At 35.0% G+C, this 14,168-nt stretch overlaps 2 protein-coding genes and 1 pseudogene across 22 annotated transcripts; all 3 read right to left on the bottom strand.

Moving 5' to 3' along the window:
• Window positions 1-410: 410 nt before the first annotated feature.
• LOC140969744 (AT-hook motif nuclear-localized protein 20-like) lies at window positions 411-2,239 on the bottom strand. The gene has a single exon (XM_073431179.1). It carries the CDS (start codon window positions 1,660-1,662, stop codon window positions 916-918), a length of 747 nt encoding a protein of 248 aa, XP_073287280.1. The 5' UTR covers window positions 1,663-2,239; the 3' UTR covers window positions 411-915.
• A 2,253-nt stretch (window positions 2,240-4,492) lies between these two features.
• Window positions 4,493-9,571, bottom strand: LOC140969755 (actin-related protein 9-like). 21 transcript variants are annotated; one of them, XM_073431207.1, is made up of 9 exons: window positions 9,145-9,571; window positions 8,951-9,058; window positions 8,801-8,860; window positions 8,583-8,648; window positions 8,373-8,454; window positions 7,189-7,388; window positions 5,652-5,697; window positions 5,261-5,302; window positions 4,493-5,048 (listed from the first exon to the last, which is right to left on the bottom strand). In XM_073431207.1, the coding sequence occupies exons 6-9, from the start codon at window positions 7,335-7,337 to the stop codon at window positions 4,935-4,937; spliced, it is 351 nt and encodes a 116-aa protein (XP_073287308.1). In that variant the 5' UTR covers window positions 7,338-7,388; window positions 8,373-8,454; window positions 8,583-8,648; window positions 8,801-8,860; window positions 8,951-9,058; window positions 9,145-9,571; the 3' UTR covers window positions 4,493-4,934. The 21 variants fall into 21 exon arrangements, 4 of the variants coding, with proteins under 4 accessions (XP_073287308.1, XP_073287305.1, XP_073287306.1 ...); XR_012174000.1 differs by having other exon boundaries at window positions 5,232-5,302; window positions 8,583-8,860; window positions 9,145-9,568; XR_012174001.1 differs by having other exon boundaries at window positions 8,583-8,860; window positions 9,145-9,568.
• Window positions 9,572-9,956: 385 nt separating this feature from the next.
• LOC140969740 (uncharacterized) lies at window positions 9,957-13,230 on the bottom strand (annotated as a pseudogene).
• Between the last annotated feature and the right edge of the window lie 938 nt (window positions 13,231-14,168).

Below are 14,168 nucleotides of genomic sequence, written 5' to 3'. Positions count from 1 at the left end.
TAAAATGAGGATTTAATTTAAATGTAGGAAAAATGATTAATCTTTTAGCTAATATATGAAACATTATCATTCGAATTCATGAAATTTATTGAGTGTCTCGAAGTTTTGTGTAGGTTTGAATATTTTCTTTCTGCATTCTGCTTTATTATAATTCTGCTTTGAACTATCTACAATTTCTCTGATATAGATTTAAAAAAACATATTATCTTATATTAATTAGAGGTAAGTAACGAGCATTATCTATTCTATCTTGTGTTTCAATTATAACAAGAGCTTAATAACTGATAAATAGGGCAGTACTTACCACTATCATTGTGTTTCAATGATAACAAGAACTACACAACACACATGCTAAGTCGATATAAGATATGAAAGGAGAAGAACGCAAAAATGACAAGAAAACTAGTTTAAGCAAACCATATTTTTATTATTACAAACTCCTCTGCTACATTTGACTCAAAGATTAATATATATGCATACACATTACAAAGACATATAGTAATGATAAAAGTATAAAATCTTTTCTCTAGAGATTAATCTTCAATTTTTTTCCCTTATAAAAAAGGCTTCATTCTCTTCAATATTGACTAATTTTTCATATCGTATCTGACTAGATAATTGACCACAAAATTACACACACACAGAAGTAATATTCATAGAGTGTTTGCCACCTCCAAAATAAGCTATTTTTATATTTTCCTTTACAAATTTGTAAAGAAAAATGTAATAATAATCTTTTCAAGGTTGCAAACACTCTCTACTCGATCGATGTAAGCATTTTATAACATGGTATCGTTGGCACACCAGATTGCCTTAATTCATCTACACATGGAAATTCGACAAAGTTGCCTCCGGTTCTAATTATAATTACTTATTTCTTGGATTTTTCTTCCGAAAAATTACCTTGCCCGGCCCTTAGAACGGTGGCCGTGGATTAGCCCAAGCATATGCATCATGATTCAGCTGCTCTCCATTTGGCAATAGATTTGGGGTTAAATTATAAACAGGTAAGGTTGAAGGGTCTGAAATCCCATGCTGTCCCATCCCCGGCGGTGACCCTGCTCCTCTGCCACTCACCGGACCTGCACCACCACTGCGCTCTTCCTCTTCAAGAGGCAATCTTTCGTAAGTTGCGTTCGCAAAGGTAGCTGCAATTATCATTACAGGCCCTACAGCCACCAGTGGCCCCACCACGCTTCCTCCCACCACCTGTCCTTGTCCGCCGGACAAGTAAACGGTCAAACCAGTGGCTCCCGGAGGAGATGGACCAGGGAGAAAAGTTCCGGTTAAAGAAAGAATCTCAAACCGGCCCTGCAGTGCGACTGCGGCTCCTGGTGCCGCAGGCTGGCGTATAGTGACGTTTGCAACTGAGCCGCTGCCGCTCACCACGCAGACTCCACGTTGGCGGCGCCGGGAGAACTGAGCTATGCTCTCGGCTACGTCAGTTCCGCTTGTGATTTCCATAACATGGCTACGCAAAGCGTTGGGGCTGTCCCGGGTCACGAAAATCGGCGGCTTCGGCTTGTTCTTTGAACCGGTGGGCCTGCCACGCGGCCGGCGGTTGACTACCTCAACAGCGCCTTCCCTCATCTCCTCTTTGTCATCATCTTGGCTGCGTCCTCCTCCTCCTCCTCCACTCTTTTCATTGCCGGAGAGATCCATTTCTAGCTTATCGCTAACCAAGTTTACTGGCTCAACCCCTGCAAAGCCTACGGGAACACCGGACCACCACCGGTTTGCCAGACTTGCAAGATTTGATCAATCTGTTACCTATTAAATTTACGAAGAAGATATTTTAATAATTTTCCCTGCTGATCTCTGGTTTTCGATCTTTTTCCTCTCTTTACATATGAGCTAAATTCAAGAAACCCTAGATTCTGTTTTCTTCTATAGAGTTCAGCTAAAAAAACCCCGATTTTAAATTAAGAGGCAAAAACAAATAAAAATATGGATATAGAAGTTCGTGGATCAGGAGAAGGCGTAAAGGAAAGGGTGTTATAATAAAGATGAATAATTTAAATAAAAATATCTATAGAAATCTGAGGATATATAGTCATGATTATATAAGTGGCCTTAGAAAGAAGACCCTGGAAGAGAATCAAGAACAACAATATTGAATGTTTTACACCCAAAAAAAGAACAAAAATGTGTATTGTATGCTATCTTTTTCTCCGTCTTTGTATGATTATCACGTTTATTCTTTTATAGAGAAATCATTGATTGGTCTTCGTATCAATATGTGTTTAATTGTTATTTTTGGTCAGTTAGTGACTCTAAAAATTAGGGTTTTTTAGTGGTGGCCTCGAATACATATGGTAAAAGGAATGGGTTAATTGGGTTAAAAGTGAAACTTATCGATCTCTGTAACTTGCAAGTCTTTTTTATGTTGTCAGTCAATTAACAAGTTAATCTACTAATTTAATTTTTAAATTATTTTTTCACAGTAATACTGACGTGAAGCCGAAAAATAATGACATTACATTGGATAACAATGATGTGTTGCATGAGAGTAAAATTGAAAATAAAAAAAATCAAAATTATTAGACTAAATAAGACTGAATTGACACAACAACATGACAAAATTGAAAAACTGCATATTACATTATCAGAAATTTAATTTCCCTTCAATTAATGATTTGATTTTGTTGAACTAAATTTCCGAATCAATCGCATAAATTTGCAAGTGAATATAAAAATACGTGCGTAAATATAAATAATGCAAAGGAGTTTAACATACACGTTTAATTAGCCATTTTCATAGAGGTCCATATGTGTGATCATAGAAATATTATTCGATTTGTTTCATGATTATAATTTTTGGCTAATCTTTGGTTACCCGAGAGGGGTTTCATTATATATTATATAACGTAAGTGTCTTTAAAACACAACACAACAAGTTGATACTTTACTTCTGGTGTATACTTTTAATAGTCTTTTATTTAAATTTTCTTTTGTGATGGATCAATCAATTATCAACTTGCATCACTAGTTCAAAAGCAATATATTATATTATGCGTGACTTAGTTTTGAAATATGGAAGTAAATGTATTGGATAAAAATAAATTAATATTAAGATTTGAAGACATTAATTATCATATCTAAATTGTCCCTCGCCGAAATGAATGTAAAATTAACCACGCATTGTACCAAATATAATATTTTTAAATTGGAAAAATTGTCAAAATGGTCCTCTAAGTTTATCTATATCGAGCCTGGTCATTTAATTAACAGAAAAAAACTTTATTTAGTTTTTGGTCTTGTTTCACCCTAGTGAGGAAGTTGCACCACATATTTCATTTTGATACCATGTTAAAAGGGAGAGTCTCTTGGTTGGGGGCAAAATCGAATTTTTTTTAACATAGTTAATTAATAATCAGTCAAATGTAAAAAAAAAATTAACATAGTATTTAACAATTACTCTCAAAATAATAACGATCATAATAGTAATGAATAATATTTAGCATATATATTGTAAGAAAGTTAAATGTAAAAAAAAGACATTTAAAATAAGAAAAATTAATTATTATTTTGTTTTGTTTATTAATATGAAAAAATATTAGAAAGTTTGAGGTGTGGCGGGTGCAACCACTTGCCACATATCCCATAGCTCGTGCTAATATTTTTCTATGTTATATCAATATTTTTGACGCACTAATATTTTTCTATGTTATATCAATATTTTGGACGCAATGTTGATATTATGACCAAAAAGTACCAAATCCTAACAAAAACCTAAAATACAGGATAAGACGCAATTTTGACTAATTCAAAGACTAAAATTCATAATAGATAAACTTAGAGGATCATACCATTTTAGCTTTTCTGTCTTTCAAATATATGGAGTTTCACTGTAACAATATTTGCTCGGAGGAGTTGAATTGCAGGGATGAGATTCGAATCGTTAATTAGCCTTTTTGAATTATGTTAGAAGGAAGTGCTGAATCATTATTGCACATGCAAAATGAAATCTTAAAACATGGAGAGCATGTATTCTAGCCGAATTGGTTGAACTCAAATTTCCTGTGATATTCAGCAAAAACAAAAAACTTATACAAATAAATATATATAAATGTAGAATGTAATTCAAATTAATAATTTGATTAGAAGGCCGCATAGCGCAGAACGCCAACGAATGAAGAAAATCCAGTTTTCATTGGACTCTGTACGTAAAAACAAAAACGAAAAATGGAAAATGTGATCCAACTATCTATCAAAATTTCCTGTACAGCCAAAAGGCAAAATGGGAGCGACCTCGTAACCAAAAGGTTGGGCCGGGTGCAGCCATAGCTTCGCAACCACCACTGGCTTCTCTACCACAGTCGCCACCTTCGTCTGCCCGTTAACACAACATGACTTTGTCTCATCCGTCACATCGTTTAAAATCGGCGACTGGACCAACGGCGATAAGAGAGGTATCGCCACTTTCCATTCCTTCGCCGGACTAATCTGTATTGAAGCCGGAGCCTTCCTCTGCAGCCTGCTCGATTGGTGCCTCGATTCCAGATCTCTATTCCCCATGTCCGCCATATATCTTTTGATTTGATTTTTTGGGAGCAATCATATGAGAGAAATATGAGGAGGAATAGAGATTGGTGGTGGAATGGGGTTGGGGGTTTATAGCTATGGGGCACGTGGATTACACGCGTGGGAGAAAATAGTCAAGGGCAGAATCAAATTCTTTTCGGTCAAAGGTCGTTAAAGAAGAGAGAGGGTGTTGAAAATAACATGAACACAAATATTGTTGTAAGCATGTAATGACGTGTCTGGCTCATGCCTATTCTCATGTTTACGTGAACTAGAATCTTCTCAAACTACCAACGGTTACGATTAATTTGGATTGTAAAGAAAACTTGCAATTCTTAAAAAGCAATGAATACTTCTCTCAGAACTAACCTGGAAATAGGGTAATAATATGTGCATCACAGGTCAAGAATTTATGTAACACGTGGATTGGAAGAAAATAAGAATCCTTGTAACCGCTTCCCATTCTTGATCAGGTCATCGCGATGTGTCCAGGCATCTCGCTTGAAATCGAGGACACCCAGTATCTGCACCAGGATGACATGGCAAGTTAATGGCAGCACTTACTCTTGAGCAGATACTACTGAACACCATGCATGAATGTGAGCATCCAAGTCGTATCATTTTTGTACTAATGAATAGGGAAAAAAAACTTGTCTTATATCATGTTTACAAAAGAACTTGTGAGTTATTTTGGAGAAACAAAGTACATGTATAGCAAGAACTCATATCACTCCACCTTTCCATGACACAAGCAGGATTTGTTCTTGATTGCAAAACCCTGTCAGTGTTGCATAAATCAAATTGATGACAGTAGTTGAGCATTTCGTAGAAACCCATCATCATAAGGGACGAGCGAAATAAATTCAAATAAAACACATCACAATTGATTCTCTCTCGACAGTACTCGGCACTTCTATAATTAATCAACACCGAGATTCTATAAACATAAAAAGGATTTACATAGCATGTTTCTAGTAGTCTTTTTTTGTGGTTTAGGTTAATACATAACATCAGAGACAATGCCTTCGATGGGAATTTGCTTACATTTTTCAAGATTTCTAGGCTTTCCTAATTCGAGTATAATGTGCATTTTATAGTAGCTAATTTCTGAGACAAGAACTACAAACCTCCACTGTATCAATAGCTTCATGAGAGGGAATAGCATGCAATACCCTGGGAGAGAAAGCATAGAGCTAAATGATAAGTTCAGGCAAGTAATATGACAATATCGTATAGCCTTATATTGAAAGATGTATGAGAAAAATGTATCGGAAGGGAACCTGAAACAAATTTCGAGGATCTTTGTATGTATGCTCTATTTTTAGCTTTTTTGCATATGCTAGCTATAAAAAAGAAAAAACTTCCAAGTAGAATAGAACAAACCTCTCTGTTTAAGAACCTGCCATTAATGAAATTGGATGGTTGTATAATCTGCTTCTGTTTGATTTCTTTGAATTTCGAAAATTGTAGGGCGTATAGACCTGCAGAGAAAGTTGTTCTGTAGCATGCAACTCGTGAGTTCTCCCCTTTATTCTCTTCAGATTTCGAGCATCCTTGAATGGGAGCATGACATTATTCAATTCTTCAGATTGGTGGAGTGGCTCTAACCGAGGGTCTCATTTCTGCGGTGGAAGAGAGGTTTGTTCTATTCTACTTGAGAGTTTTTCCTTTTTTATAGCTAGCATATGCCAAAAAAGCTAAAAATAGAGCATAAATACAAAGATCCTCCAATTTGTTTCAGGTTCCCTTACCGTTAAATGGTATATCCCAGAAGATGCAACACATCACTTGATATAAGAAATTACAAGTGACTGTAAAAGGCAGAGACATTGTTACGTTATTCTACAATGGATCTTAAAGTTGAAATTCATCTCCTTCCAAGCAGCTAAAGTTCTCAACGAAAAAATATTTTGACAGCAAAATAATCTATCTTCTGACATTCATGATGTAACCCTAAATAAACATCTAAGTATTTCAAGCAAAACAAAATAACCAATAAGATAGGACTTTGAAAGCCCATTATAAGAGTGATTTGAGCCAAACTGAGCCAATATGAGCAAACACGATAGTAAACAGAACAGCATATGTGAATACAGCACAGATATGCACGGACAAGAGATGCCCCATGCTATCAAGAATTGAAGCATTGAGCACAAAAATTTTATTTTTAGCAAGTAATAGAAGAAAAATTATCATATTGCATTTAGCAATTCGACCAAGCACCCAGATAAAATACGAAATAATATGCTATAATTACCTCGACTATCAAATGAATCAGGGAGCACAATGATAAAAAAATACGCATGTCTTTGACTGCGAGGAATGTGAAGTTTATCAATCAAAATCCGATCCCAGATGGACAGCATATCCCCAAGACGAAAACATCTACTTTTAACAAAACATTTAAAAAAAAATTTCAAATAAAGTTTCCTTGTGTAGCATGTGATGAAATGGATTTGGCTACACTGTCATAAATTTCATGTAGTAGTTGAAACTTGAAAGTGATAAATTGAATTACTAAAGTAACAGAGGACTGATGCCAGATGACCATAACAAGCAGACCTTCTAAAAACCAACCCTCCCGAGGTTAATTTAACATAAAACGTTCATAGGACTGCAGAAGGATCTTAGTATCATACAATCATAAATATTGAAAGACGGTACCTGCTGCACAGGATAATGAAGAGATATGTTAAGGTGACCTCTGCGAATAGGACGGCGCAAGACATATGGTTCACTTGGAGATATTCTAAGAGCTTCTTCACCACAAATGTACTCCCTGTACTTAGGCTCAGTGAAACTGTCTTCCTCATTTGCTTTACCTTCCTTCTGGATCAGTGCTTCTCCAGGTCCCGGTGAATCACCTATAATAACATTGTTATTGATGCTTTAAAATAAATTTAAACAATTTTTCAATCAGTAGACTAAAGAAGTGACAGACTGTCCCATGACACCACGTAATAATGCAGAAGGAAATGAATCAGAGTGTTGTCACTACATGGGACTTAAGTAAGTGCACAGCCACCTTGCAGAAACAAACAATATCAATTGGCAGATCAATAAAAAAATTTCTGAAACATTTACAATCAAATGAAGTAATTAATATCATGTATCTGGATCTGCATGCAAATCCCAGAAACCACATGAGAAGTACCAAAATCCTTCAACCAAATAAATCAAATGAACACAGAGTAATATGAATAAAATTAAAATATACCCAATATAAATGACAATGAATCACTAGTAAACAACTAAAACCAATAGCTGAAAAGAAAAATAAGATCTGACTCCCAAACTCAAGCCACTCGACAGAATAATTAACATTCTTTAGATAGAAGCTAGAGGAAAACAAAGCTATACTGTCAAGTAAGCATTAAGGAAAATAACAATGGGAAAATATAATGAGTTTAACTATCGTAGAAACAACTGATTGGTGTTTCTAAATTCCACATGTGCAAAACCATAACGGAGGAACATAAACAATATGTTTCAACACAATTCTTGTTAACTAAATATATAAAAAAAAATAACTACCAAACACAAGCACATGCCAGAACTTCACAATCCAATGAATCAGATAAGGCTAAAAATCTAAGCAACAATTTTTGGGAGTAATAGACTAACCACCATGAGTCATCAAACTGATTATGCAGTGGCCAAATTGCACTATTCAGCCGAGCACACATATGGTTTTTAGAGATAACATTAATATGCTTTTCCAAAAAAGTACAATTGTAGCATCATAAATAAAGAACAGTTCTTGATAGATAGCAAGACTTAATAAGGACAAGTATGCAAGCGAAGCACCCAAGTATCCTATTTTACATCCGCTAAAGATGAATACATGCCTTTTTCAAACATGTCAGCCCATGGAATAACAGTCTCTTTTCTGTCTTTACTTTGAGAAGGAAATGCATCCACACGACCCATCTGCAAAATAAAGATTTCAAACTATTATCCCAATAACCTTTATGATCAACAGAAACGCAAAACACCAATATACCAAAATTTTAGAAAAAAATCCAGTTAATAATACAATTTCTCTGCAAAGACATTACCTTCTGAGGGTAATGATTGTTGGCCACTTCTTCATCCAAAAACCGAATTTTCAGTAATGATGCAATCTGATGATTTGACATATATAAAGGCACCATACCAGTACATGAGAACAACGAACACATAAAGGCAGATTCTTGAATCTTCCAATAAATTTATTTTAAAAGGCAGATTCTTGAATCTTCCAATCAGTGAACTTATTTTAAAATTTTCAACTAACAATATCATAAGCCCTTTCCCGTTCCATGTGTTGCGTCGTGGTAACCCGAGAATTAAGCAACTGCAAGACGCGGATAAAAATTGAGGCAAGTGATAAAAATCAAAGCTCTAAGCTAAAAACTCTCGACATCTGAGAAAACAAATCAGTTACCAGATCTTGAACGTTTTTTAGGCACTTGCGATGTGCGTCTAGCAATGGAATGCGGAATAGTTAACGGCGCATCCTGTTGTGGTAGTCCTGCTCTTACATTAGCTGAACCTAAATCAACCACACAAAAAAAAATCATAATTTTTTCAGAAGAATTAAAACTAAGAATCGAAAGCAAACAACGATTTTGTTCGTACCTGGGTTTATTACAACGAGGTTGGAGCCCCGCTCGGCGAGGAGTTGAGAGGGAACAACCGTTTTAACGTAATCCTGAGTGCATCAGAAGAAAATTCCGGTCAATAAACTCCAAAATAATTTCGTCAGACGATTTTTAGTGCTTACCATGGGACGGTGATCAGTGGAAGAAAAAGAAGAACGTAAAGCTATTGCTTCATTTATCCACCTGCCTCGGCTGCCTGAATTTAAATCGTGTTAATTGGAAAAAAAATTAAGTGACTCAGGAACGGCAATGGACTCGGGTTGGATCCGGACCCGATCATACCCTAATGGGCCCTACCTGTGTTACATTTTAATAGATATCGAAAACAATTATTAATATGCCGGGTCTTAGCACTAGATATCAGACGACTTCTGGCTCTTCATGGAAATCTCACTCTTAGTCATGCTCGACGTTCTGCGAATTGTGTTGCTCACGTTATTGCATCTTTTGCTTCTTCGTCTCATTCTACTTTTGTTTGGGAGTGTGGTTCTTTTTTTTTTTGGTTGATTGATCTTGTAATAAAAAATATTTTCCGTTCTCCATAAATTACAAGATTTTCATCGTAAAAAAAAAAATTTATCAATATAATTAGACCCTTTGAATTTTGAACATGTATTTAATGGGTCGGGCTTAAAAAGGGAGATAGGGCCGAGCAATCCCAAAAGAATATTAAATTTTCACGATTAAGTTCGAAATTTCTTGTGAATTCACCCCTTCATTGACATGCTGGTTATAGATGTTTTTGCCCCTAAAACTTAACAATTAAAGTAAAAAAAATGTGAAGCATGATAATCACTTGAATACTCATTCTCAGATTCAACCTCAAAACAGGAATAGATGCAATCCAATGATGGACAGTGTATTGAGAAGAAACATGAAAAGAAGAATCGTAAGGTTGATGATATCCATGTATTTGAACCCTTTTCCAACAAGGGATAACCAATACTTGTGCTGGATCAAAATCGACTTTGAATGAAATAGAAAACATCATAGAAGGCAACATCAAAAAAGTCGATTTGTTAACTAACTGCACTTCATTCCAATCCTAAGTCTGTTTTTCTTATCTCACTATCAAGATGCCTTCGGTTTTGGGGCCTTTTTCTTTCTGTTGCTTCCTCAAAATTGAGTTCTTCATTCCCAAGAAAAAAAGCAATGCACCAAGAAATGCCACACACTGCCAATAAAAGCCAAATCAAATCACTCAGAGCCAGAGATCATAAATGATACAAAAAAAAAAAATTACGAAGTGATTTTATAGTGCGTTTGATCTTTCTGTATGCTTGAATCCAGGAGCTGATTCTTTATGAAGTGGTCTATTTTTTTCTCTTCTCTGTGCATGGGAACCCACCTTAATATGACAGATAGTTGCGACGACAGTTGAGGCAAAAAGCCATCATAGGGGAGATGGTACCAAAATTAGTATCTGGTTTTTTGTTATGGGTACGATGGTTTCAACATTACCTGGAGGAACTCGTGCAAGAGTGTGAAAAATTTTGGCTCGCCAATACCATAGTTGTAATAGTCATACAAGATGGGAGTCGTCAAGATCAAGTAGAACATCTGCATCATCGATAAGAAAGTAAGTAAACACATTGGGCAACGATGGAACTCCTTCAAATCAAAGTTAGTGTAGGACCAGAAGATCTTACCAAAAGAAAAGCGCCAAAACTGCTGCCTAGAACAAATAAAAGACCTCCAAATCCCTTCAAAAAAATACAGGTAGCAACAAAAGTCCTAGCCTGCAAAACGTACATAACCATAATCAACATACACAGAATGATGAAAGAACAATAGTTTCTTTTTCCTTTTTTTTTTGGAGCAACACTATTAATGAATGGATTGAGGAACAAGAATACTAGAGGCTTTACATCAAAGTACAAATGGTTTTTCCCGATTTTTCCCTCGATGGACTTCTTGACAAGCCCGAGCTTTGGAGCCCATTCTTTTGCCGCAGGTCCACCATCCTCTCCAAATTCGTTGAACCTAAAAAATGCAAGCCACATTGGTAGAAAGCGACATAAAAAAAGATGTACGCAAACTGGAAATTATGAGGATGTACATCATACACAACATATAAAAATACCAAAACTAAAGGGTGTAAATGTCTGACAATCTTATCAATGAAACATAATTAGCCTAAACGGCAAATCCAATATATAATTCTTGCTTAATTCTGGCATTATGATTCCAAAAGTCACATTCAGTAATTGTTAGACTGCCTTTTCTTGCCAGTCTACACTGTCTTTGCCTGGAAACCATGTTTAACGCTGACATCAGCAGCAAAAAAACATCTTCCATGACTTGGGTCTTTCAGGATTCTGCTGTGTTACCACTGGTTTCCCACCTTCTATTCACTAGTATTTTGGACTAAAAAACTCACTCGGACGAACAAATTAAAGCGATTAAATAGTAATTATTGGTAATTCTATTTAATAACTTCTCAGGAAACCACTGCCTTCACCTTATACTAGGACAAAATTTCTGAAAGAATTAGTCCATCTAAATGATGTCATATGCTCAACAAATGCTAATTCCTAAATTCACTAAAACTTCATAGCACTTCAAATGCAAAAACTTTTAAAAAAATATTTGGTATGTGAAAAAAGTTTGCTCAGTGGTGAATCTAAATTATATTCTATTCCTTGAAAGGAGAGAGGAGGGGATGGGGGGTCAACAGGCACTCGATAGAAAAGAGTTATCTAACGAAGAAAAAACTAAACTACAAGTTGCAAGAATTTTCAGTGCACACATTAACCGTACTTCAATCAATCATTAAATAAGCACGCAAAAAAAAGGTGCTACTGCATACGACCAAATTTACATGATTATATAATACTGCGATGGAGAAAAACACAAGGGATTTTTGCCATGGAAGAACAGACACCAGACCCAGAATGAACTTTGAGGCAAAACCATTTAGTAATTTCATCCATCTGTTCCTTAAACTCCCTATTCATTGGCTGCATTGTTAAGTCAGAGTTGTTATAGCCTTTTAGTCATTTAGTGGTTAATTAGCAGCCCAAATATGGATCCAGGAAGATGGATTCGTGAAAGATTATATAAAATAAAACAATAAGAAAGCTTTATATGCATACTTGATTGAAACCGAGCTTAATAATTGGGAGAAAAAGTGCACAGCTAAAAAAAATTCCTCATCCAAAGATCTCCTACATCTATAGATCTGGAACCAATACGAGATGCGCAGGAGCTATCCACGGTCCACATGTCTTAAGCTCATAATAACTTCAACTAAATGCATAGCTTCTATCTGAAAACGACTTTCTACACTTCTTCCTTCCCCTTTTTCATAAGATAAGATACTCTACATGGATCCCCTGAAGTAAAACCACAATCCCAATTGCCCAAATTAAATTTACAAAAACGCAAGGCTCGTCAAGAAGCAAGATAAGCTACTAGCGAAAACTTCAAACATGGTACCTCAGCACTCTCCAAAAACACAAGATCCATTTAAAAGTCACGTCTTTTCCAATCCTTCGCACTACTTCAATCTACCAATATAAAAATAAACAGCAAGACCAATCTTCTAGCAAAAAGAACTAACTCGAGAAAGATATAATTTTTTCATCTTCGCATTCAAAAATTATTTTAAAAAAATTACCTGCACAAAAAGATTTAGATCAGAAACCACAAGAAAATTCTCCATATAGAGTTTCAAATCAATAAATATGCACTAAAATAAGCATACATATCTAAATATACAACATATCCAATTAACAAACAGAGGAAAAAAATCGGAAAAAGAGATATGGATTACATTTGCCATGCAGATAAGATGAAGATCGAAGCGAAGAGCACTCTTCCAAGAAATGAAAAGAAACCCATGTTTCTCGCTGCCTTTTGCTCTTCGAATCCCCTCTCGCTGTGTGGGTGGCAAGGAAACGAGAAAAATTGTTGGCAGTACTATTTGAGTAGGCGGCGTAGTTGGCAAGATGCGATTCCCCACAATCATTCGGAGTGGTCTATCAAATCGTTGATCCGTTAGATTTAATGAAGATGACGAACAAAGGTAATAAATTTGCGTCTCTTCGCCGATGGGAACAAGGGCTAAATTTAATACATATTCCAAGTGTAAATTTTTTTGACTTTTAAAAGAATTTCAAATTAGATAATAATTATATATTAAAGATTATTTATTAAATTTTATTTTATTCATGCACCATCACTCTATTATTTATATTATATATTGATTCCATTTTGAGATGCAAATCTAAGAATGGGCATTTTCCAAAGATTTTTTTCTCCGTTGACAATGGGACCAACATTTTGAACGAAAACATCACCAGCCAAGTCAACGAATTCGCCCGATTCAATGCCAAAGAAAATATATATTCCATCCGAATACTCGACTCGAATGAAGGAGAATATGACTCCATCAAATAAATAGATAATCGGCTTTGAGGGTGAAGGCAAGTCTTAAATAATCTTATCCAAACCCGACTCCAATATTTGATTAAATTAATATATTATTATTGTTGTATATGATTTTTTGGTTATGATTAAGGTGCTAATTCTAACATATTTTTGTTGAATGATATTAATTATATAGAATGAAAAAATTATTATTACATACTGGTATTTTTTTTTAATGATAATGATATTAGAATAAATTGTTTATAATATTTTGTTATTTTTTCATTGTTTAATTTCTTAATTTTTATATTTACCTTTTATTCTATATTATGATCAACAATTTATTAAATATTCATATATTACTCTAAATAATTCAAATTTGAGAAAATGCAATACATACATAATTAGATATTTGGATATAATTTGAATATCCAATCCTCGGACGAATATGTGGATGATGATAAAATTGATTATCCAATGACGATGATAATGAATATAATAAATGAGATGAGTATACAAACCCGACTGTTCCTATGTCAAGGGACCAGTCGAGTCGATGCAGGACTCGTTACACTCCCACAAATATTTGTTCTTCCAAACGATAATGCCATCGACGACAATTCAAAAGAT

Source organism: Primulina huaijiensis, unplaced genomic scaffold (assembly GCF_012295235.1).
Source record: "Primulina huaijiensis isolate GDHJ02 unplaced genomic scaffold, ASM1229523v2 scaffold42729_ERROPOS115676, whole genome shotgun sequence".
NCBI classification, from domain to species: Eukaryota; Viridiplantae; Streptophyta; class Magnoliopsida; order Lamiales; family Gesneriaceae; genus Primulina; species Primulina huaijiensis.
The sequence above is the reverse complement of the archived record's forward strand: the minus strand, read 5'-3'. Positions and strand labels throughout refer to the sequence as shown.